Genomic DNA, 23,470 nt, shown 5'->3' with positions numbered 1-23,470 from the left:
AATTTGAAATTTTTAGACCACGTTTAAAATTTTCTGAATTTTTAATTTTCTGTTTGCTCTAATTTGAAAAAAATAAATTCTGTAAAAAATATTCATAGTAACTATTATGAATGAAGTATATCGCTATTAAATTTGCAGGTATCCATTTTTTTTGCTTATATCTGAACAACATTTTATTTATCTGCAGCAATCCGGAGTAATGACTGTTTCTCATGTATATTGTTATTTATTTGTCTATCAAGACGCTTTCAAGCCAAATGACTGGCAGTGTCACTATCACGTGTCGGCAAACGCACCTGTGTCATCGATAACGTATATAAATCAGTGACAAATAATATCCGGCCACAATTCGCCCGTACAAAATACGACTATAAATTTAAATATGTTTGTGCATGAGAATCTTTTCACGTGACTGAATAGATGCCAGATAAGGCAATAGAGACACATTTAGACGTACGACAACAGCTTCTTTTGCTATATTTTCCGTCAAGCTCAATGGGCAAACAACTATAATGATAATTAGCGCACAGACATTAGCGGCAAAATGTGTAAACACTAGTTTTTCAGAAAATTTACTAGTTATATCACGTGTGATGATTTATCCATAGATTGCTTTGTGTTTCGAAAAAAATCAATAATTTTTAGTAATAGGAAAAAGATTAAATTCCATTCAATTATATCATTTACTAGGTCTGCACTTAATTTATCAACTAAAAAATAAATTGCAACACCGATATTCACTATAGTCGTGCGGTCTTGCGATCAAACTTTTACCGTGTAAAGGTGGAAATTTCATTTATATTAAATTCATCGCATAAAAACTAAACACTAATATTCAATACCTTTTACTAAGCATGAGTTAATGGCGCAAATGCAAGAAAATTACTTAGTGAGAAATAATCTAGATTTGTTACAGTTTCTTACTTGAACTTCACTTATTTCACTTTCTCCAAAAATTATATATAAATAAACATAATTAATTTTTAAATACCTACACATTATTAGTTATACTTACAAATCTCTTACCGAACTTGATCAACTTTTTCACTCTACGTGTATACGCACTAATTAGAATTTCTTTGCAAAAATATGAACCATTAATTACAGATCATTGGTATAGAAAAAATGAAGGAAATCTTAGCGGCTCTATGCCTCCTATCCGTCTTGGTTGGCGCTTTAGGCGTCCAGAAATCGGTTCCAAAATCGGTTCCCAGATCCAGTACAGCGGTTCCCATTTGTCCAGATGCCCAGAGCATTCTTCCCTGCCGCTGTCAGCTGGATTTGGCCCAGCGTCTCATACTGGAATGTGTTGGAGTACAGTCCAGTGACCAGCTAGCCCAGGTACAGTCGTAGTCGTAGAACTTGTCCCGTGGTCTCTCATCAGCAAGTGTTGTACAGTCCAGTACAGTCCAGTGTCCAGCTAGCCCAGATACAGTCGCAATAATGTAGAACTTGTCTAATTTTGTCTACTTGTCTAATAATTTTTAAAGCTTTTTCTTTTAATTGATTACAAAACCTGAGATGGGTGTAGAAGATTAACTGTATATATTCTCCTGGCGCTCATTCACTTCTTTGAACAATGTTTAGCAATAGCATTAGAGAGTTAACTATATTGAAAATATAAAACAGCGTTAGATTTGGAGAAGTTTTAGGCAATCATGAATATCTGAGACGCTGATATTGTGAAGTATAAAAATTAGCAGCAAAATAATTTCCTTAAATATCTGTATTCAATTTTGCTCCCAGGTATTCCAAGTAGACTTTCCAGAGAAGAAATTCTACAACCTGTTTCTGGATGAAAGTCCAGACGTACGAGTCTTGGGTGACATTTTCAACGACGTTTCTTTTGAAATAATAGAGCTCTACAACTCCGGCATTGAATTTATAAGCGAATACGCCTTCATTGGCAGCCTGAACAGTCTACGGAGGCTTCACATAACTTCAAGTCTGCTCCACGAGAACACATTTCCTTTTCTCACCATTAATTCCTACCCAAATCTAACCGTGCTGGACTTGTTCACAAATGAAATAAGCGGCATTCCGGCACTGTACTCTGCCAGCGTTGAAGCTCTCAGTATCAGAGATACTAAAGTGACCTCCATTAAAGCAGGTGAGAGCCTTTTTAGCGCATTTTCTCATTAATGGAGAAAATTCGCTATTGTGCTCGCCATGTCCGTCCCTCTGTCTGTCCGTCTGTCTGTCCGTCTGCCCGTCTGTCCGTCTGTCCGTCTGTCCGTCTGTCCGTCTGTCCGTCTGTCCGTCTGTCCGTCTGTCCGTCTGTCCGTCTGTCCGTCTGTCTGCCTGTCTGCCTGTCCGTCTGTCTGTCTGTCCGTCTGTCTGTCTGTCTGTCTGTCCGTCTGTCCGTCTGTCTGTCCATCTGTGACTTCACGTTTTCGTCGACGATAAAATGCCCGTCTGTCCGTCTGTCCGTCTGTCTGTCCGTCTGTCCGTCTGTCCGTCCGTGACTTCACGTTTTCGTCGACGATAAAATGCGCTCTCTGTCTCTCACTGCAGTGAGTACTGAGTTAAATTTTTTATCAAATTCAACAACAACAAAATTATTAACTATCAATTTAAATTTCAATAAAATGGCGTGTTCAATTTTGAATAGTATCACGCAGTAACTACTGATCCATGCAAATGATTATATAGCTTATAGCGACTGGCATAGCAATCATTCAATCATACATGATTCATAAATATTTCTGGAGCGTATTTAAAATTTAAATTCATCTTGAAAAGTATTCAAGCAAATTTGCAATTTCACCTTTTGGTTGAGTTTTATGACTTTTTCATACCATTTCATTATATTTTTAAATCGTTCAGGTACATTCCAAGGTTTAACCCAAGTAACAAGCATCAACCTGGAAAAAAGCTTCATCTCCAGTCTGGAAAAGAGAGCGTTCTGGAACCTGCCTCGTCTGCAGTCACTCAGTCTCTCCGAGAACAGACTCACTATTTTGGAAGCTGAAACTTTCCAGCTCATCGACGATCATATGACTATTTACCTCTGGAATAATGACATATCCACCATCCAGCCTGGAGCCTTCATGCTGCCCTCAACTAACGGTGAATGTGCTTTTTGTATATTCATCAATAATGCATTTTTTGTTGTTTTTTATGGTATTTTGAGCTTATTTAATCTCTAAATAACTGATTTTGCATCCTTCTTTCTTTCAGAGTCCATTATCATTGTTCTTCATCAAGAAATAAACCGCTCCTGTTAACATTCATAAGATATTTCTTCATCAAGAGACAAACGCTCCTGTTAACATTTTTTTTAGTTGTCTAAACGTGGCTCCAAGAATCTTGGTATTTCCATAAAAATGTAAATGTATTTTTACGGAGAATATTGAATTATTCTGCATTTTTCGAGTTTAATTTTCTCAGTGTCATTCCTGCTAATATCAAAATAGGAGAATCACACATTTGGCTTCTAAAACGAAGTTGATCATTTATAACTACCTTTTCTATATCTGTCAGTAATGTTCACCAGTACAATAACAGTTTTCAAGATTTTTTATATCTTTATACATATATGGATGAGAATTTAATAATGAAGAAATAGACAAAGAATTACTACCTGGTAACATGAGCATCGTTCAAGTATTTTAATTTACCGACAATTTTCAACACACGACAAATTGTTTGACAATTTTTGACAATTATTATCATATTTGTTTAGGCATGATCATTTTTTGCAGCATCTTTTTCCCTATTTCTGGACCTCGGAGCGAACCAGCTCACTCAGCTGGATGAAGCCGTGTTTGCTGAGCTCTTCCCTTACTTCGACTTCCTCTTCATTGCCAGTAATTTGTCTTTTAATTTGTATAAAAATTTAATTAAGCACTATTCAGTAGAATCAACCGCACCCAAATGTATTTAATGTAATAACTTTCCTGGTCGAATATTTTTATTCAAATTCCTTTTTCCTCCCATTAACGTGCGAACTAGTATAATATATTATTATCATCATAACAAAAATTGCGGACAACGCAATCAACTTCAAAAATTTTTAATTACTTATTCAATAAATATAGTAGTAATTTCTCTGCTACTTCCCACGGAGAAATGCTAACTATTACAAACATAACTTCCGCAGAATCTAATACTGAAAACGAATATCTAGGAAACGCAAAGCAATTTTCAGATTTTATAAAAGTTTCGCTTTCCAGGCAATCCATTGGAGTGCGGATGCGAAATTGCGTGGCTCATAGAGCGGCCGGAATGGGTAGCAAAAATTGGAAATACGGCGCAGTGCGCTGACGGTGTCCGCATTGTTGATCTTGATCCGCAATATTACGCTGACAATTGCTAAGCATCTGGAACCCGAATTACTGAAACTTTTGAATTGATTTTGATAAATTTTTGTGAATTTTAGTACAATTTTGCACGAAAACTTGTGTTAATTTTATTAATTTTGTTCCTTGACACGTTGTTGCAATTGTGCCGGTTTTTGGGATGTTCACAAATTTTGAACTTATAGGATTTTCGAAATAATACACATTCTCTATAATAAAGGCCCTCAGAAATGAGCTCTCATGGCACTCAAGTTTAAAGGCCAGAACTTCCACATTAATTACAGCTCAAGGGGCTAAAGTTTGAAGGCCAGTCAAGAGACCAGACATTAGTATTTTTTGAATACATATTTAACGAATGGAACGGAAAAATTACACGTTATTTCATTCAATTCTGTTTAGTTCTAACAGCACTTCTTTCATCCATCACTGAAAACCCTCGGTAACGAATGAGGTGAAGCATCATCCTTCTTATTGCAATTGCTTGTCCGTAAGGCAGGAATTTTTGTAGCATGAGTTAGTTTTATTTTTACAGGTTAGGATCCTTCCACCTATAAATTTATACAGTTTAAGAAGTTTTCATTAGAGTCAAGTTTACCTTAAATCAGGTTTTTCTGTAGTGCTCTGGTTGTAGAGTTAATTATGTTTAAAAACCAATCGAGCTAAGCGCTCCAAATAATCCATTTTTCAGCATGAACGTAACAAATTTAATGAATGAACTGAATAATTATTACATGTAAAATAATTACCTTGCACATACATTTTAATAATATTCAAGTCATATACAGTTCAATATCATTCAAATATATTATTCTTAACGTCCAGTTGATGATTGGTCTTAATGATTTAACTTTATATGACTAAGAAATAACGACTGCATTGGCTGAGTTTTCGAGTGCAAATTAAACTACGATCAGGAAAATGAAAAAGTTTTATTAGGTATAAAGTTTGGACACTTGATCGACTTGCTCTTTATCAACACTTAATGACACGGCACTCTTTAGTTCTTGGCATGCATGCAATATTAATATATATATATGATAATAGTATTTTATGTACCGAAATTTCGTAGGAGTTTCTTTTATCTTGCTGAAAAATATTTATGGCTAGAGTAACACATGCAAAATTCGAACATTTCATAGTAAGAAGAAACATTCGTGCTTTTGAGAGCACTGATATACGAGTTTAAATTATCATCAATATAACTATCACAGTATAAATAGTTTCTATACCATAATTCCCTGTCGTACATAGTAAGCTTTCAGAAAATTTGACTGTTAGAGAGGGAATTATCAAGTTCAAATTTGTTCAATGTGGTCGAACAAAACTCTTAGCTACACCATACAAAACTTTCACCAATATCAAACACTTTCTTCTCTGACATGTGGTGGCCAAATCAATAGACTGCAATATTCAGTGCTATATAATATTCTCTCCTATTTTAATATTCACTCAGTAATCAACATTGGTTGTCCCCATGGATATAGAGTAGCAAAACGCAACTGAGGCTAACTGCGGTGGATCTACGACATTCGTGTAGCCAATAATTCAGTCCAACGCTTTGAAGCAATAAATTACAAAAAAGCTAAGCTACAGCACTAAATGGTGTTTTATTTATAGATAATAACTGAGAAAAAGCATATCATTTGAATTCGTGACAATATAACACTTTCTCAGAAAAAATAAAGCCTTGATTTAAAGTCATATTTCACTTTAGATTTAAATTAAATACTTGAATATGAGATCATATTTAAAACTGAAATTTAGGTGTAATAAAAATTCGTTAGATTCAAATTAGATTTACCAGAAAGTAACTGTAAAATAAATTCATGTTTAAATTAAATAAGACGAATGAACAAATGATCCATTTTCTTTCAAATAATGATAACAATTAATGAATAGTCTATTTCTAATAGTAAATAGTTATTAATGTAAAAACAATTTAAATAGAGTCATCGTTAGTCTTGGGAACTATGTACAGTCTGGTGTATTAATGATGATGGAGATTTTGCGTGATCCAGTTGGTGTATTCAGTGATGGATACATATTTACCTTTGCACATTAAGTTCAAGTGAAATATTATTCGGCGAAAAAGAAGCATCATTAGGAATGATTCATGACTTTCATGTGGATCCATCATGATCGATGATTAACTTACAGAGTCCGTTTCATTTACCTGATACTGATGAACAATAATTTGAGCATTCAATAATTTGAACTACAACAATTATAATGAACTTAGGCGTCATGATGGTGAATGCACTTCCTTGTGATGAATATTTTATAATGGTGAGGAAGCTATCAACGCATATATAATGAAGTTTGGTGTTTGGAGTGCCAGTAACTGATGAAAAACTTTGGTTCTGTATTAAAAATTAATCCTGCCACACGCGCGAACTTCATCACACGTAAAATTTGTTCATCACATCAGTCCGTGCGTGGAAGTCGTTAGAGGAGGTGCACTCCATACTCTTTTCTTGCTTCTACGGATCATTAGTTAAAGCCATGGATGTAGATTTTGGGATTTTTGAAATTCCAAAAATAATGTAAAGAAAGAGAGTTTGCGAAGAAAAAATTTTCCATAAATTTACATGAATAAAGCATTTATCAAATCATTACATATATTTTTAATTATCAAGGAAGATTGTACGTGCAAGATTTTCGCATGAATTTTTAAAGTTAGTTTATAGGCCGATTAGTAGAACAATACGAAAATTTAAATGGTTAAATCGTGTGAGGATATTAATTTGCTTCAATTTATCCCTTACTTTAATTATCTTCCTCCATCAGCGTCTAATTGCGAACCTGAAATTTATGCATCGCCCTATGCATTTTGAAGATAATGAAAATGCATATAACTTGAAATATTTTTCTTACTTTTGCAAGTTACTATTTATTTGTTATGCAACTAAATTACTAAATGTTTTAAATATTTTAAAAATATTATCACTTATTTACGTAAGTTATATAGTGACCTTGGCTGCAAGGTTTTAACATTACTATTAATAATAATGACCGTCGGGACGGTAAAAATTTTATGAAGAGATAAAAACATATTATCTAAATTGGAGGAGGCTATTCAAATTAATTAGTGTATCTTAGCATAAGTAAATAACTAACTAATAAATTAATTATTTATCAAATAATTTTCTGGTATTTTCTGCAAGACTACATGCCAAATTTTTGGCTAAGTCTAATTTTTACTTCAAAGTCATACAAATCAATTCCTTCCTTTGATATTTCCTGAATAAAATAATCAGTGACTAATAATCAGTGAATGTCATTTGAATTCATACTAGTTCTTTGATTAAAAGACCGAAAATACATCCTTTTTATTTGTATTTATTTCCATTATTGCCCAATAATATTTTTGGTACAACGATCGTAGAATTTTTTTTAACTGTGGCTTTATGATTATTTGAGAAAATTTCCAATCGATTCTAGTGAGAAGATTTTCATGAAGAATAACCCAAGATTTTTTGTAATCTACAAAAAATAAACAGACACAAGATTTTTGTAATAAACATTGTAATTCTTGAGACCTCGTCCATTATCCATGAATACAATGGGTCTCTTCACGCCATTACTAATAATGGTGATGGTGATGGTTATGGTGCCCATAGCTAGTACAGACCTCGTATACCAGTTTGCGCTGCGTGGTTATACCATCCCACGTGAGAATGTTACTCACACATTCATCGTCAAGTCTGTGTGTAAGTGAAATGTTTAATACAATATTAAGTTACATTCTATATTTTTCTTGGCAGAATGTGCCAAATTTTTGTGCGTGCATTGATAAAAATCTATTTTGCGCTCGCAATTTTATTATAAATCTGAATGTAAGCAAAATGTGTGCTCTAAAATATTAATAAAAAATTTAATAGAAAAAAATACTAATCAGCCACATTCGTATATTGTTCTTGTTATTTATTTTTTCATACAGACAAGTACAGGCACAGGCAAATATAAATTGTATGCAATTACGCATTTAAAATGTGTACGCGCATAATTACTTCTCGCTGAGATATTTTATCATTTATGTTTAATTACAAAATAAATAATATGTAACAAATACAAAATATTAAGCCGCCTAATTCACATTTTCTTGTGAATAATATATTTTTAAATGCCAGGTACATGCAAGTACATATGTGGCTTGCATGCATGTCGTCTCTACACGACCTCTCCACCCACCGCCACGCGTGACATCACATGCCAGCTCTGCACCGGCGCACTGCAGCTCTACAAACTACAGCTGGATTATAAAGCCAACCCAACTACTGTCATCAAATCGGGTATAAGAATAACATTAGGGTTATATAATTTATTGTAATAATCCAACTACTGTCATCAAATCGGGTATATGAATAGCATGAGGATTATGAATAGCATGAGGATTATATAATTTATTGTAATAACCCAACTACTGTCATCAAATCGGGTATATGAATAGCATGAGGATTATATAATTTATTGTAAAAATATATCTCAGTACCCACTGCAGTGAGTGACAGAGAGCGCATTTTCTCGTCGAAGAAAACTTGAAGTCACGGACAGACGGATGGACGGACTGACAAATAGACAGACGGAGAGACGGGCAGACGGACAGACGGGCAGACAGGCGGACAGACAGACGGACAAACATGACGAGCACAATAGGGCATTTTTTCCATAAATGAGAAAATGCGCTAAAAATATTAATCATTAAAATTATTAAGGAATGACTGCATAAATGTCCGCTGACTGACATTCAATAGATTTCGCTAAATTCATTCATGTGACAGTTCATCATTGCCGCATTTTCATTTTTTCTTCTCCAACCCAAAGACTTTTATGAAATCTGGTATTTGTATATTCTGATGATTAAATAATTAATGGAATGTACTAAAAGTTATTATTGAAATTATCTCTAGATGATATTCAATAGATTTCACAACTTTAATGAACGCAGTTTCATAATTGCATAATCTTTTGTTATTTTTTCGACCCGAATAATATTTTTTGGTTTCATGATTACATTGAATAATTTTAATTTTAAACATATTTCACTGGCAGTATCTTTACTAGTACATTTTTTCAATTGATTGCCGGTTTTCGCACTCAATTGAACGGGCGCCTTAGTCCACAGAACAAAGACAATTTTGTTGACAGATTACCAGTTGTTTGGCGCCGTGTTCTACACAATTTACGCGTCTTTGTTGACAGATTACCAGCTGTTTGGCGCCTTGTTCTTCACAATTTAGGCGTCTTTGTTGACAGATTACCAGCTGTTTGGCGCCTTGTTCTACACAATTTAGGCGTCTTTGTTGACAGATTGCCAGCTGTTTGGCGCCTTGTTCTACACAATTTAGGCGTCGCTGTTGACAGATTACCAGCCGTTTGGCGCCTTGTTCTACACAATTTAGGCGTCTTTGTTGACAGATTACCAGCTGTTTGGCGCCTTTTTCTATGCAATTTAGGCATCTTTGTTGACAGATTGCCAGCTGTTTGGCGCCTTGTTTTACACAATTTAGGCGTCTTTGCTGACAGATTACCAGCTGTTTGGCGCCTTGTTCTACACAATTCAGGCGTATATGTTGACAGATTACCAGCTGTTTAGCGCCTTGTTCTACACAATTTAGGCGTCTTTGTTGACAGATTTTTGCGCCTTGTTCTACACAATTTTGGCGTCTTTGTTGACAGATTACCAGTTTTTTGGCGCCTTGTTCTGCACAATTTAGGCGTCTTTGTTGACAGATTACCAGCTGTTTGGCGCCATGTTCTACACAATTTAGGCGTCTTTGTCGACAGATTACCAGCTGTTTGGCGCCTTGTTCTACACAATTTAGGCGTCTTTGTTGACAGACCAGCTGTTTGGCGCCTTGTTCCACACAATTTAGGCGTCTTTGTCGACAGATTACCAGCTGTTTGGCGCCTTTTTCTACACAATTTAGGCATCTTTTTTGACAGATTGCCAGCTGTTTGGCGCCTTGTTCTAACACGATTTTGGCGTCTTTGTTGACAGATTTTGGCGCCTTGTTCTACACAATTTAGGCGTCTTTGTTGACAGATTACCAGCTGTTTGGCGCCTTGTTCTACACAATTTATGAGGAATGGTGAGATGTTGAGGAATGGTGAGATGTTGAGGAATGGTGAGATGTCGAGGAATGGTGAGATGTTGAGGAATGGTACGATGTTGAGGAATGGTGAGAGTCATGTTTAAAAATGGTGGGGCACAATCTTGAGAAATGTTTAGGCACTATGTATGGCATGGGGTCTGTTACACTGGATCTTGTAGCTCCTATTCGATTCTTTCCCTAATATGTAATAAATTTTAAATCCTTATCGTTACTCATTCGAAGACACGAAGCAATGCTCGACTCCGTTCAGTTCTCAATCTGATTAAATTATTTATTGATTATTTTCTTATGAGCAATTTGATTTGCTTATTAAAGTACGTGAGCAAGAGTTACTTGTACAATCGACCTAGTGTAGTACGATTGTTTAATTGATATTCAGAAAAGAAATTTTCATGAGTAATTAAAATTAAAAAGTGTAATTAATTAAAATTAAAATTTAATTTAGATTAAAATTTATTTAAAATTAAAATTTAAATAAAATTAAAATTTAATTAAAATTAAAATTTATTTAAAATAAAAATTAAATTTGAAATTAAAATTTCAAGAATAGTCATTTCTGAAAGATAGTTCTGTGATTTTCTGAAGATGAAGCCATTTTTAGTCTCTCGGTAATTTACAAGAGAATTTTAATTTTACCTATTATTTCGTATTATTACATTTATGTGGTTTTCTACCTGGCATTACTTCGATTTCACCAATTATACGCAATGTTTACACTCATGCGTTTTCCATCTTTATCCATATTGACATGTGTCGTTGGATGTTATTTAACATATTTAACATATCGCGAATTCAATAAAATAACCTAAATATATAAACAATTGTCCTGATAATAAAAGTAAATTGTATATATTTAGGTTATTAAATAATTCGCATGTCGCTTACATAGGTTGTAATGCATGTTATTCTTACGGCAGGTTGACAACATTTATATGCGCTGTTCATAATGTTATTCGTACGACAGGTCTGTCAGCATTTATATGTACAGTTCATAATGTTATTCGTACGGCAGGTGCTGCTCATAATGTTATTCGTACGACAGGTGTGTCAGCATTAATATTTACAGTTCCTAATGTTATTCGTACGGCAGGAATGTCTACTGGCTACGTGGGTCTGTACTCAGCGCTCGTGGGCAGTTTGGTGGCGCTCGGGTCCACGACGGGGCCAGTGTGGACCTTCAATAACGGTTAATAAATTAATAATTATTTAAATATTTAGTTAAAAATTCGTTTACTTGCAAGTATGAATAGTTTTTTAATTTGTATTTCATCTCTACGGACTGACTCAACTAACTGTATCACTAGTAACATTTTTTTCGAAGAAAATAACTGCAATATTTCAATTTCTCCAGATTACGGGAATTGTATAAAAAATTTAATTTTAATGAAATATTATTACACAATATTAATTTTTTGTTTTGATTAAAATATGTAGATTTTCTTCATCTTATGTTTGATTCTCATAGAACAGCACCAGTCCCCACAGTCCCCTCATAACCACCCAACTCCCCCCAGCCTTAATCACCAGTCTTAATCAGCCTTAATCCTTATTCAGCCTTAATCCCACCCTTAATCAGCCTTAATCCTTAATCAGCCTTAATCAGCCTTAATCCTTAATCAGCCTTAATCCTTAATCAGCCTCAATCAGCCTTAATCAGCCTTAATCCCTAGAGCAGACCTAATCCTTAATCAGCCTTAATCAGCCTTAATCAGCCTTAATCATCCTTAATCCCACCCTTAATCAGCCTTAATCCTTAGTCAGCCTTAATCCCTTGATCAGCCTTAATCCTTAATCAGCCTTAATCCTTAATCAGCCTTAATCAGCCTTAATCAGCCTTAATCCTTAATCAGCCTTAATCAGCCTTAATCCCTAATCAGCCTTAATCCTTAATCAGCTTTAATCAGCCTTAATCCCTAATCAGCCTTAATCCTTAATCAGCCTTAATCTCTTGATCAGCCTTAATCCTTAATCAGCCTTAATCCTTAATCAGCCTTAATCAGCCTTAATCCTTAATCAGCCTTAATCCTTAATCAGCCTCAATCAGCCTTAATCAGCCTTAATCCCTAGAGCAGACCTAATCCTTAATCAGCCTTAATCAGCCTTAATCAGCCTTAATCATCCTTAATCCCACCCTTAATCAGCCTTAATCCTTAGTCAGCCTTAATCCCTTGATCAGCCTTAATCCTTAATCAGCCTTAATCCTTAATCAGCCTTAATCAGCCTTAATCAGCCTTAATCCTTAATCAGCCTTAATCAGCCTTAATCCCTAATCAGCCTTAATCCTTAATCAGCTTTAATCAGCCTTAATCCCTAATCAGCCTTAATCCTTAATCAGCCTTAATCTCTTGATCAGCCTTAATCCTTAATCAGCCTTAATCCTTAATCAGCCTTAATCAGCCTTAATCCTTAATCAGCCGTAATCAGCCTTAATCAGCCTTAATCAGCCTTAATCCCTTAATCAGCCTTAATCCCTTAATCATCCCTAATACTTAATCAGCGTCAATCAGCCTTAATCTCACCATTAATCAGCCCTAACCCCCCAGGCACCATCCTGCCCTACCAGTCGACGCTCGCCGCCCTCAGCCAGCCCTGCTTCACGTACGAGTTTGGCCGCGCAGGTCCCGGCCTCTCGAACGTCGACTGCAAGACGGCGCGAGCCTTCTTCTGTCAACGCGACTACTGAGAGTTGAAACGCTGTTGAAATGCTGTTGAAACGCTGTTGGAAAGTTGTTGAAAAGCTGTTGAAACGCTGTTGAAACGCTGTTGAAACGCTGTTGAAACTCTGTTGAAACGCTGTTGAAACGCTGTTGAAACGCTGTTGAAAGGCTGTTGAAACGCTGTTGAAATGCTGTTGAAACCCTGTTGAAACGCTGTTGAAACCCTGTTGAAACGCTGTTGAAACGGCGTCATTGCAACAATTGCAAGGTTAAAACCGGGATAATTAGTGTTGGAACGCTGTTGAAACGGCGTTAACGCAGCAATTACGCGGTTAAAACCGGTATAATTCGTGTTGAAACGATAGTAAAACAGTGTTGCAATAATTGAATAGGTAAAAACTGTGTTAGTTAGTTTTTTAACCGTTTTGAAACGGCGTTGTGATAGCGTTGAAACAATTGAATCTTTAAAAACTGTGATAATTGGTATTGAAACGATATTTAAACAGCGTTAGGATAGCGTTGCGAAACTGCTTGGCTGAAACCGAGAATGTGTTGGAACGGTGCTGAAACGGAATATTATACCAATTTCATGGTTAAAATTGTGAAATTTAGTATTTGAAACGGTGTTGAAACTGCGTTTTTGCATTCATTTCACGTTGAAAACTGTAATAGTAGTAATTGAACGGTGTTGAACTAGAGCTAAGAAAGCGTTGCAACAATTGCGCTAGGTTAAAAATAGGTTAGTTTAGTATTTTAACTCTGTTGAAACGGCGTAGAAAAGGTGTGATACATATATTTGGGATTTTTTTCAACCAATTTAATGTGATGTTGAAATGCAGTTTATTATTTTATTCAACTTTAAATATAAGGCTAAGATTAAACGTCATAATTCTGCACTCTGATGTTGAAAATTTCATGCTAATAAATTAGCGATGAACTATCTTACTCAAGCATGTTTACTATCTTACTCAAGCATGTATACTATCTTACTCAAGCATGTTTACTATCTTACTCAAGCATGTTTACTATCTTTTTAAAAGCTAATAGTCTAAACTTGATCTCAAAATTATCCCTATAAATATTACTTCCAAAATATAATTCACAGTAATTTCAAAAGCTTCATCTACAGTAATAAAAAACAATTTTATTTAGCAGCAAAAAAATTTTTATCTTGGCTAAAACAGTTATTCACAAATAACTTAATAACGCAAGCACTTAGCAAAACGTAAATCCGTACACTTCATCCCAGTGAAACTGTCGACCGGCGGTAGAGAACACGGACCAATATCTGCCATACTTAGCGAGAAACCCGCTATATGGGCCCATGACCCGCAGTGGGCTCGCTGCCCCATGTTACCCTATACAGAAGTTTCCTCTCCAGTCGACTTAGAATTTTAATGAGAATCACTGCTAATAATAATTACTGTCGCTAATAATAATAATTAATAATGATAATAATTAATAATTATTATTAATAATTATTATTAATATTATTAATAATTTTTACTGTCGCTCTTGCGATAGTTAAAAATCACAGCTAAGATAATCGATGTTATTAGAAAATTATTGTTGCCGTACGCCGGCTTGAAAATCATGTACATTATTTCTTCCTACAGAAAAGTAAAAATAAAAAATAATTTAGCTCGGCAATATATCATGCGGATTCTTAATTTTTCATAGGATGGTTAATTTAAATAGTTGCAGTAATTTTCTCAAACTATCGTTTAGAATTCCATTTAAAATATTTTCATTGCCCTCGATGAATAAGTAAAATTTAATATTCATACTAAGATTCACACTTAACAAGTAAGCTTCATTAATTATCATAAGTTGTTATGAGCAATGTTACCTGATGTAATTTACCTGATGTATTTTTTATGGTAGTGTCTGAAATCTTTCAGTAGTATTCACATATTCTACCTTATCTATTGTATCCCGTTATTTCCTTATGGATAAATAAAAGCATCTCAATACTAGGCGGTTCGTAATCAATCAGGATTCATCTGACTTTAATTGTTTTCATCCCGTATTAATAATCATTGTTGTTGGAATTTTTTCGCGGAAATTTTTCAAATAAATCCAAATTATCTAACAGACCCTAAAATTTTTCCATTTTGATGAATTTTATCATCGATTTATTTGAAGATCCTGCTATCGAAACTGGGTTTGTAGTGTTTGCGACTTTTTGCGACTTTTATTTTGTAATAAATTAGAACTTCCCTTTACCTTGGTAACACCGTTAGGAAGTTAACGTTGTGCACACAATTTCCTCGTTGATCATTATCGTTCGGCTGTTCCCCGCTGAAGGTTAGTTACAGCTCTAATAGGTTCATTTTTTCTATTTGAATAATCAATGTTATATTGTATTATTGTTTCTTTAATCATCAACGACGATCATTTATTAGATTTACTCTTCAACAGATACGCACGTTGCCAAGGGTATTATTATTATTTACACTATTTTTCCATAGCTTGATATACATATCCAAAGCCCACCTTGTTTTTCATTTTCAGTTTTTTCACTGCATTAAAATCTCAGTTCTAGTCTCTTTCATTTATAATCCTGTTATTTCACTGCGTGGGTAATGACTAGCTCTTACCCCATAGGTTATCACGTAGAGGAAATTTAGTTATATTTGATTTTTAGATCGTGTAAATTTTGGCGCATATTAATTCGACATAATATATTGAACACAAAAATCTGTTTTTTTGTATCTCCCCCCCCCCCCATCTCAATTGCAAGTTCTCTAATACGACTAGCAAGATGACATCCAGTGAAGAAAATAGTCTAGCATGAAAATACATATTCTCTACCTAGCCTCCGTTTTCTTTGTAGAAAACTTTTCTTATGATGAACTCATTTAAACGTCTCTATGCGGATCGTTATTAATAACATAACATGGTGATGTCGGCGCTGCAGTGTAGGCCTGATGTGGCCTGTCGCCGATTCTAACTTTTCGTGCCTTGTTAACAGAAGATCCAAAATCGTGTCATTTGACCGGATCTTTTCATGACTGACGATAGTTTACAGTAGCTACTAGACTTCCACCGGGTTCGATAAGGAGCTAGGCATTTCAAATCTGAACATATATTTTTCCATAGCTTTATCTGAACATATATTTTTCCATAGCTTTATCTAGTCTGTTCATGAACGCGTTCATACTTGGAGCTCCAACGATGCCATCGGGGAGGCTGTTCGGCATGTCGGTGATTCGAAGCGGGAAGAAATTTTGTCGCGTGGAGAAGTTGCAGCGCAGGTTTTTTAGTTTATAGCCGTGGCCCCTGGTGTTGGTTCTTGTTTCAAATTCTAGTAACCCTTCAGGGACCTTGTATAGACCATGAGTATACTTGTATACTTCAATGAGGTCCCCACGCAGACGTCGATAACTGAGGCTTGGAAGCTTCATAATCTTTAATCTTTCTTCATAGGACTTGCCCTCCAAGCCTGGAATTATCCGTGTTGCACGTCTTTGAACATTCTCTATTAAATTTTTGTCCTTTTCAAATCTCAGTGACCACACAACATTTCCAAACTCTAGATTCGGGCGTCAACTCTAGATTCTTCATACGTCAAGGCGCATTAAAAAATTCTAATATACTCGTCCTACACATGTAATACAAATGTATGCAATGATATTATTTTATTAATTAAAGGCCAATATACCATCAACAACATCAAATTCACTCTGTTTAAGAACAGGATGCAGCTGAAAACTAGACTAGACGATATAAAAACATTAATTCGATTGAACTTCAAATTAGTGAATATGAAGATAATATGACAGCAAAACCGGATTTGGTTGTAATATGTTAACTTATTTGAGTGAATAAATATATTTTAGACATCTGTAAGAAAGTATTAGTTAAATATGTACGTCGGACATTGATAGGTATTTTGTGCTGCTCTCAGGTGAATTGCAGCTGCTCTCAGGTGCACTACAGCTGCTCTCAGGTGCACTTAATCCCCACTCCCCCCATGACTCCTGTCTTTCCAAAATTCAAAAATGAACAAAACAAATCTTTTCAAAAATTTAGAACTGTCATATACTTGGTATCAGACAAAATTTATTCATATAGAATGCAATATTGTAAAATTAAGCGGTTTATAATTTTATTTTAATATGTTATTCATTTTGGTCAGGTTCCAAACGGAAGCAGAATAAATCATTTTCAGGTTATAATCTGTTAATTGTTCTAAAATTATTTACCGTCAGTTTCGTCCAATAAACTGGTTAGGAACTTAAATTTCTGTTTTTTTTTTACGAATGTAGATTTGACTTTTATACTTAAAAAAGTGTTCTTCAGGAAGAATAATATTGTTGGTAACCAAAATATTCAATTAAAGTTTATAAAATTAGTTAATTTCGAGTTACAATTTGCCAGTAATCAATTCCATAACTCAGGTAATATATGGACGTAATTTATTTCAATAAAGAAGACGAATAAAAATATGAATAATTAATTAATATAATTAATTTAATTAATGGAATAAAGCAAGACGACTCAGTTGCATGATATTGTGCTGGTTGTGAAACGAATTATTGATATAATTAGGAGCTAGAACTAATGAGATAATCACTTATAAAAAGTTTGAGCTAATAAATAATCTATAATAGAGAGTTGAAACTAATGAGATAAATACTAATGAAAAGTTGAAACTAGTCAGGTTCTCAAAAACAAATAGTTTAAGCTAGATGGAAACTTCACAACTTAATCATATTTCATATTTTTTTGTGAAATTCAGTTAATTTTGAGATTCATGATTATTTCTGATTGATTGATTTAGATTTACGATTGATTATCTGATAAACATTGAGGTAAAATAAATTTGCAACTTTCTCTCCGTGTTTTTCCCGCCAAAAAGGTCACACGAGCTGGAATTTTTTTCGCATGGGGAAATTTTCTGCTGAAATCAAGAAAAAACTCAACAAAGGTCTACAGATAACTTATAGGAAGGTACACTATACCGAACAAAATCTGCAGTAATAGCCAAAATATCAGAATGAGAAGCCTGTATATATAAGTCAGAATATCAGAAGAATAAAAAGCCAGAATATATAAGTCAGAATATTAGTAGAATAAGAAGCCAGAATATATAAGTCAGAATAAAAGTGGAATTAGAAGCCAGAACATATAAGTCAGAATAAAAGTAGAATAAAAAGCCAGAATATCTAAGCCAGAATATTATTAGAATAAGAAGCCAGAATATATAAGCCAGAATATTAGTAGAATAAGAAGCCAGAATATATAAGTCAGAATATAAGTAGAATAAGAAGCCTGTATATATAAGTCAGAATATCAGTGGAATAAGAAGCCAGAATATATAAGTCAGAATATTAGTAGAGTAAAAAGCCAGTATATATATAAGTCAGAATATAAGTCAGAATATAAGCAGAATATGAGAAAATAGATCATCATGCGAATAACTGGTTCAGCAATTACGCCATTACGTCAGAAACGTTCGTTGTGACTTAAAGTGCGTAAATAACACAGCCGATGTATTGATTTTTCACGTTTATTCAGGCGGGACGTCACACACATTTAATGGCACACAGGAATTGTATATCTTCCTATCACACTTAGAGTTACATCAGCCAATATATTCTACCTATAATACAATACATATAAGTTATAAGTTATATTGATAGTATATTCTACAAGCGATCCTTAAGCCTTACCGGAAAGTAAATGCAGTAATGAAAATATTAAATTTAACCTAACGTAATAAAATTAATATTAAAAATGTTATTATTGCAAAATCCAAGGAGGTCCTAAGAATAAATCATTCAAGGTTTAAAATTTATTAATTTGACGTTAATTTTTAGCACTGCTGTTGACACTCATATTTTCTTCTATTTCTTTCTAATCTGCTATTTAAATCGGTGAAAATATAAAAGAATCAGCATTAAAATTATGTTACATATGTACTCGTATCGTCTATACAATTATATAGTAAATTACAATGCTTACTTTCTAACATCATAGTTAGGGGAATATCATTGGACAACAATAACAAGGGAACAAGTAATGATATATATGTATGTACATTGATCATTGTTAAATAGCTAGTGATCATTTGCAAAGCAAATTCATAATTTTTTATAACAAATATTATGTGGTATTCAATAATTTGTGAACATAAACGAATTTTTCATGGCCTGCACTTACCCATTACCGAAGAAATTTCATTATATAACACGGATGTTAATTGATGTTGATCAAAATAAATAAGTTTATTTAGTTAAAAATGTTGGTTATACTAATTGGAGTTGCAAGTGAATATTTCAATACATAAGTTATCTGTAATCGACTTGATAGCAACAATAACTGTGGCGCTTCATGCAGATTTATAATTGACAATTATTAAATTTGGATTAAATGTTAAATTTAAAATAATACAAAATCTTGATAACATCGCTCTTATCATCACGAAAATGATACTGCAAGAGACGCTCAATCATTTCAATCGTTATAAATATTTTACTCTGAATAAACACACACGCATAAACAATAATATAAATATAGTAATAATATAAAACATAAATGAATAAAAATATAATATGCACATTAATAAGCACGTTTGACGATTGAATAAGTAATCGAATATAGATGGCAGTCAATTGCTTGAAAAAAACGAGATTTTTTCCAAATTAGAGCATGAGATGTTAATTTCAACATATAATGTCGAAAAAATGCAAATTTGACATTAAAATTTTCAAATTTATCACGTGGTATCATGGAAAGCATTGAATTTACAGCTTCATATCTAAATCAAGAACCCTTATGGGGCTTTTCACTATTTCCTAGAAACTGTTGATTACAGTCTACTACTATAATCATCGTCAGCGATATGTTCAATACACATTGATTCAAATTATTTATTACTTAATTTCTCTTCATTGATTACAGATTACAGAAAATGTTTTAAAACCTAAGAATCAATCAAAATTTATATGTATACTTTCTTTTACAAGTAAAAAACTGTGAGATCGAGTAATATTTTTTAGATTTAGCTGAAGACACAAGATGTTAATTTTGGAAGCGTTCTATAGTTCCACTGCCCTAAAAATAGGCAGTGAAATCGAATTTATATTTATTTATTGAATTTATTCCCTAAGTTGGAAATAAAGTTAGGTAAAAATTGGTAGAATTTTGAACTAATATTCAATAAATAGGAATACTCATCTTTCTCAGAATCTGCAGGCCCGCAGTATGATGATAAACAAACAAATGATTACGATAAAATCAGAAACAAAATACCGGTTGAAAGATGGAAATCAAAACAATAACGTCATAAATCATTGTAAATACTCAAATCATTGACACAAAAATGCTAGCTTGCAACAATGATTATTAATATGGTTATTCTGAATTACTATTCAAAATTTCTACCCGATTTGTATTTTACAAAAGCTTAGATAAATGTGAAAAACAGGAAGTTAGGAGAAACAATGTAACGTTTTCTCGTATTTTTCACCTAATATCTTACATTTTAATGATTTTATTGATCAGCAGATCTTTATAGGCCGATTAAACCCTGCAAGTGGCCGGTCATTCATTGCCTACAATAGCCTTTAATTTTACCTTCTCATGTTCATATATGAACAAAATTTTTCAAACTATACGAGGAAACGGAGGAATTTTTTCTCATCCAGTCATCTTAGAAACTGTTAAATCAGCGAAGAAATCATCACAGAGAACCAAAAACCCACATAAAAACTTCGCCTACAGTTCACAGTCGGACCCGAAATTTCTTCAAACAAGGAACATAACAATTTTCTATTGCATTACAAAGCACCCAAAAAGTTCCTACAGTTGGAAAGCCTTGTTCAGGTTAGATTAATTTGTAACCTTAAGTCACTTTTTCAGTGTATTTTCTAAAGGCAATAGAAAGCTGCAGGATTGTTAAGAGGTTGTCAAACATGACTTGAGCCTCGTCCAGCCAATCCTGGCTTTGAGTTCACTCAAACTTATTGTGAAGTTCGGCCTTGTGAGCCGAGACTCTATTCATTACTGCTTTTTGACTTCAACATTATTTTTAGCGCATTTTCTCATTTATGTAAAAAAGGCGCTATTGTGCTCGCCATGTCCGTCTGTCCGTCTGTCCGTCTGTCTGTCTGTCTGTCCGTCCGTGACTTCATTTTTTCGTCGACGAGAAAATGCGCTCTCTGTCACTCACTGCAGTGGGTGCCGAGTTATATTTTTTGTATACTATAGGTGGTTACACTTATAGGTTCCAAATAATTTTTCATAAATTTATGTAGCAAAATGAATTACTTGTATCTGCAATAAATTTTGAATTCGTCAGACATTTTTGAAAATTTAATCAATGGAAAACTTCAAAATTCATTTTTTTGCCACCGAAATAAATACGTGCCTAAAATTATGCAAACTTTACAATTGATGAGAAAAATTCATTTAATACCGAAATTCACCACACATAAACACAAGACGTATGCAATTCAATGCATAACATTAGAGTGCACAAAATGCACGTAATTTCATGCACAATAGTAAAGTACACAGGACACACACACATATGCAAGATTCCTGCGCACCGCTGCTTATATGAAAGGCTAAAACACACATACATATGTATTATGTATATTAAATAGATACACATACGTTACAAGAGTTACAGCTACGTTATTACCAAGTTACACTCGACGACTGTGGTTTTCACAGAGAGATTTTAACTGATAATGGGTTTTAATAGTTATTGTTTCAATGGACTGAGTGTTCATGTGTTAATGTTATTAATTAATAGCTTAATTATTATTATTTTTGGATAGAAGTTGTTGTTGTTGTGACGTGATGCTCTATAAAATCAGTGGTTATTATTTGATAATCGTTTTCAAATATTTTTAATGCTTTACACGGCTTCAAATTATTTTGAATAATCGTGATTAGCCAACAATGATAGATAATTATTTTTAATATTCTTCAGTTAGAGTTAATTAATGGGCTTACATGTTTGTCGAAAAAAGCCCAACATTAATAGCATGCAATAGAAAATATTATGTCTATAATATAGAAAATATAATAATTTCTAATACATGCTCAATAATTTCGACGATGATAACTTTTGGGTTGCGGTGGACTAATGGATGGCTGGAAAATATGGCTAAATTTAAAAATTAATTAATAGTAATTTCTTGCAATTTTGACGAAAAGTATTTCTTAATGAGAATTAAAACTTTTTCATTTATGAAAATATTTAAATTAAACTTTCGACATGGAATACGATTTTTTCAATAGCTAACCAAATATTTACTATTGCATGGAGTTTTTTAAATTTGCTTAAATATTTATGATTATATATTTCAGAAGGTTAGCATATATGTATTATTGCTATACATTTGTGTAGGGGACTATAGTATTTGCGAATGGAAGAACTTTTTTGTATAGTGTTAAAGTATTTATGATTGCATGCAATTTTTGTTGAAGTTTCGAGATTTCTTATGTAATGTTTTGTAACGGATATGTAGTGTTTTGTAATGGATTATGTTATGTTTTGTGAGATTTAGATTATCAGCATTTCTAATCACGATCTTTGAGTAATAAATTATTAAACGCATGTTTCTATTTACAGTTGAATATTTTAATACTTAATAGCAGTCTGTTATTTGAGTTCTCAAACTTTTTAACTGATGTAAATGCTAATATACGTATATTAACTGATGTAAATATGCGAGCCGTAATGGATAATCAATCTCAAATTTAAATCTCTCAAATGTATCAACCATTTGCTTTAAATACTGAAGCAAATCAGTCGAATGTGTATACAAAATACTTCAAAAATCATCTTCTGGTAGCCGTTATTTACACACCTGAGTGAAAAAATTTGCTGAAAACTTCAAAATTGACCTTAATTTTTTTAATTTTGAATTTTGAATTCAAATTTTTTTTTTAAATCTAATTTTTGAATTTTGAAATCTTTTGATGGAAAAGAAAATTGATAGTCGATATTTGTTAGAATAATGAGTTTAAAAGAAAATATTCTACAGTAGATTAAAATCTAAGTAAATATTTTACAATAGTTACAGTGTGATCATAAAGTATTCTAGAACACATTGAAGCTCCAAAACACGCTGACCATTCACGAGAATGTCATTACTCTTGCACATTATTTTGATGTGTATGCACTACATGTTTAATGCGAACATGACACATGCTTTGTATACATGATGCTTAGAATATTTACATTCATGTAGGGATAAATTAATTGGTTAAACTATTCAATGAGAATAGCATGACAGAATTCATATAATTCTATCATCCTTTTATATATGTTAAGAAATTCATTTAATTCACTTGAGAGTTTAAACCAGTTAAAAAGAATAACCTATTTCTTTAGTGTAAAATGATCATTAGTAGGTAGTCCTTATATTTAACA

The 23,470-nt window shown here is 33.3% G+C and overlaps 2 protein-coding genes across 2 annotated transcripts; both read left to right on the top strand.

Annotated features, from left to right (window-relative positions):
- Window positions 1–1,106: 1,106 nt before the first annotated feature.
- Window positions 1,107–4,356, top strand: LOC108679708 (oplophorus-luciferin 2-monooxygenase non-catalytic subunit). The gene is made up of 5 exons (XM_018168418.1): window positions 1,107–1,341; window positions 1,747–2,110; window positions 2,827–3,069; window positions 3,705–3,809; window positions 4,176–4,356. Exons 1-5 carry the CDS (start codon window positions 1,126–1,128, stop codon window positions 4,316–4,318), a joined length of 1,071 nt encoding a protein of 356 aa, XP_018023907.1. The 5' UTR covers window positions 1,107–1,125; the 3' UTR covers window positions 4,319–4,356.
- Window positions 4,357–7,750: 3,394 nt separating this feature from the next.
- Window positions 7,751–9,590, top strand: LOC108679705. The gene is made up of 3 exons (XM_047881809.1): window positions 7,751–8,011; window positions 8,432–8,593; window positions 9,504–9,590. Exons 1-3 carry the CDS (start codon window positions 7,855–7,857, stop codon window positions 9,539–9,541), a joined length of 357 nt encoding a protein of 118 aa, XP_047737765.1. The 5' UTR covers window positions 7,751–7,854; the 3' UTR covers window positions 9,542–9,590.
- Window positions 9,591–23,470: the final 13,880 nt, after the last annotated feature.

The sequence above is a fragment of the Hyalella azteca genome, unplaced genomic scaffold (assembly GCF_000764305.2).
Source record: "Hyalella azteca isolate HAZT.00-mixed unplaced genomic scaffold, Hazt_2.0.2 contig8863, whole genome shotgun sequence".
NCBI classification, from domain to species: Eukaryota; Metazoa; Arthropoda; class Malacostraca; order Amphipoda; family Hyalellidae; genus Hyalella; species Hyalella azteca.
Note: the sequence above shows the minus strand (reverse complement) of the source record. Positions and strands in the feature narration are given on the sequence as shown.

Excerpts from the sequence above, each read along its gene's own strand:
- LOC108679705 (XM_047881809.1), top strand. The coding sequence starts at position 7,855 with ATGAATACAATGGGTCTCTTCACGCCATTACTAATAATGGTGATGGTG. Across the intron at positions 8,012-8,431 it reads ATTCATCGTCAAGTCTGTGT|GTACATGCAAGTACATATGT; the intron begins GTAAGTGAAATG and ends TTTAAATGCCAG. Across the intron at positions 8,594-9,503 it reads AACTACTGTCATCAAATCGG|ATTACCAGCTGTTTGGCGCC; the intron begins GTATAAGAATAA and ends CTTTGTTGACAG.
- LOC108679708 (XM_018168418.1), top strand. The coding sequence starts at position 1,126 with ATGAAGGAAATCTTAGCGGCTCTATGCCTCCTATCCGTCTTGGTTGGC. Across the intron at positions 1,342-1,746 it reads CCAGTGACCAGCTAGCCCAG|GTATTCCAAGTAGACTTTCC; the intron begins GTACAGTCGTAG and ends TTTTGCTCCCAG. Across the intron at positions 3,810-4,175 it reads CGACTTCCTCTTCATTGCCA|GCAATCCATTGGAGTGCGGA; the intron begins GTAATTTGTCTT and ends TTCGCTTTCCAG.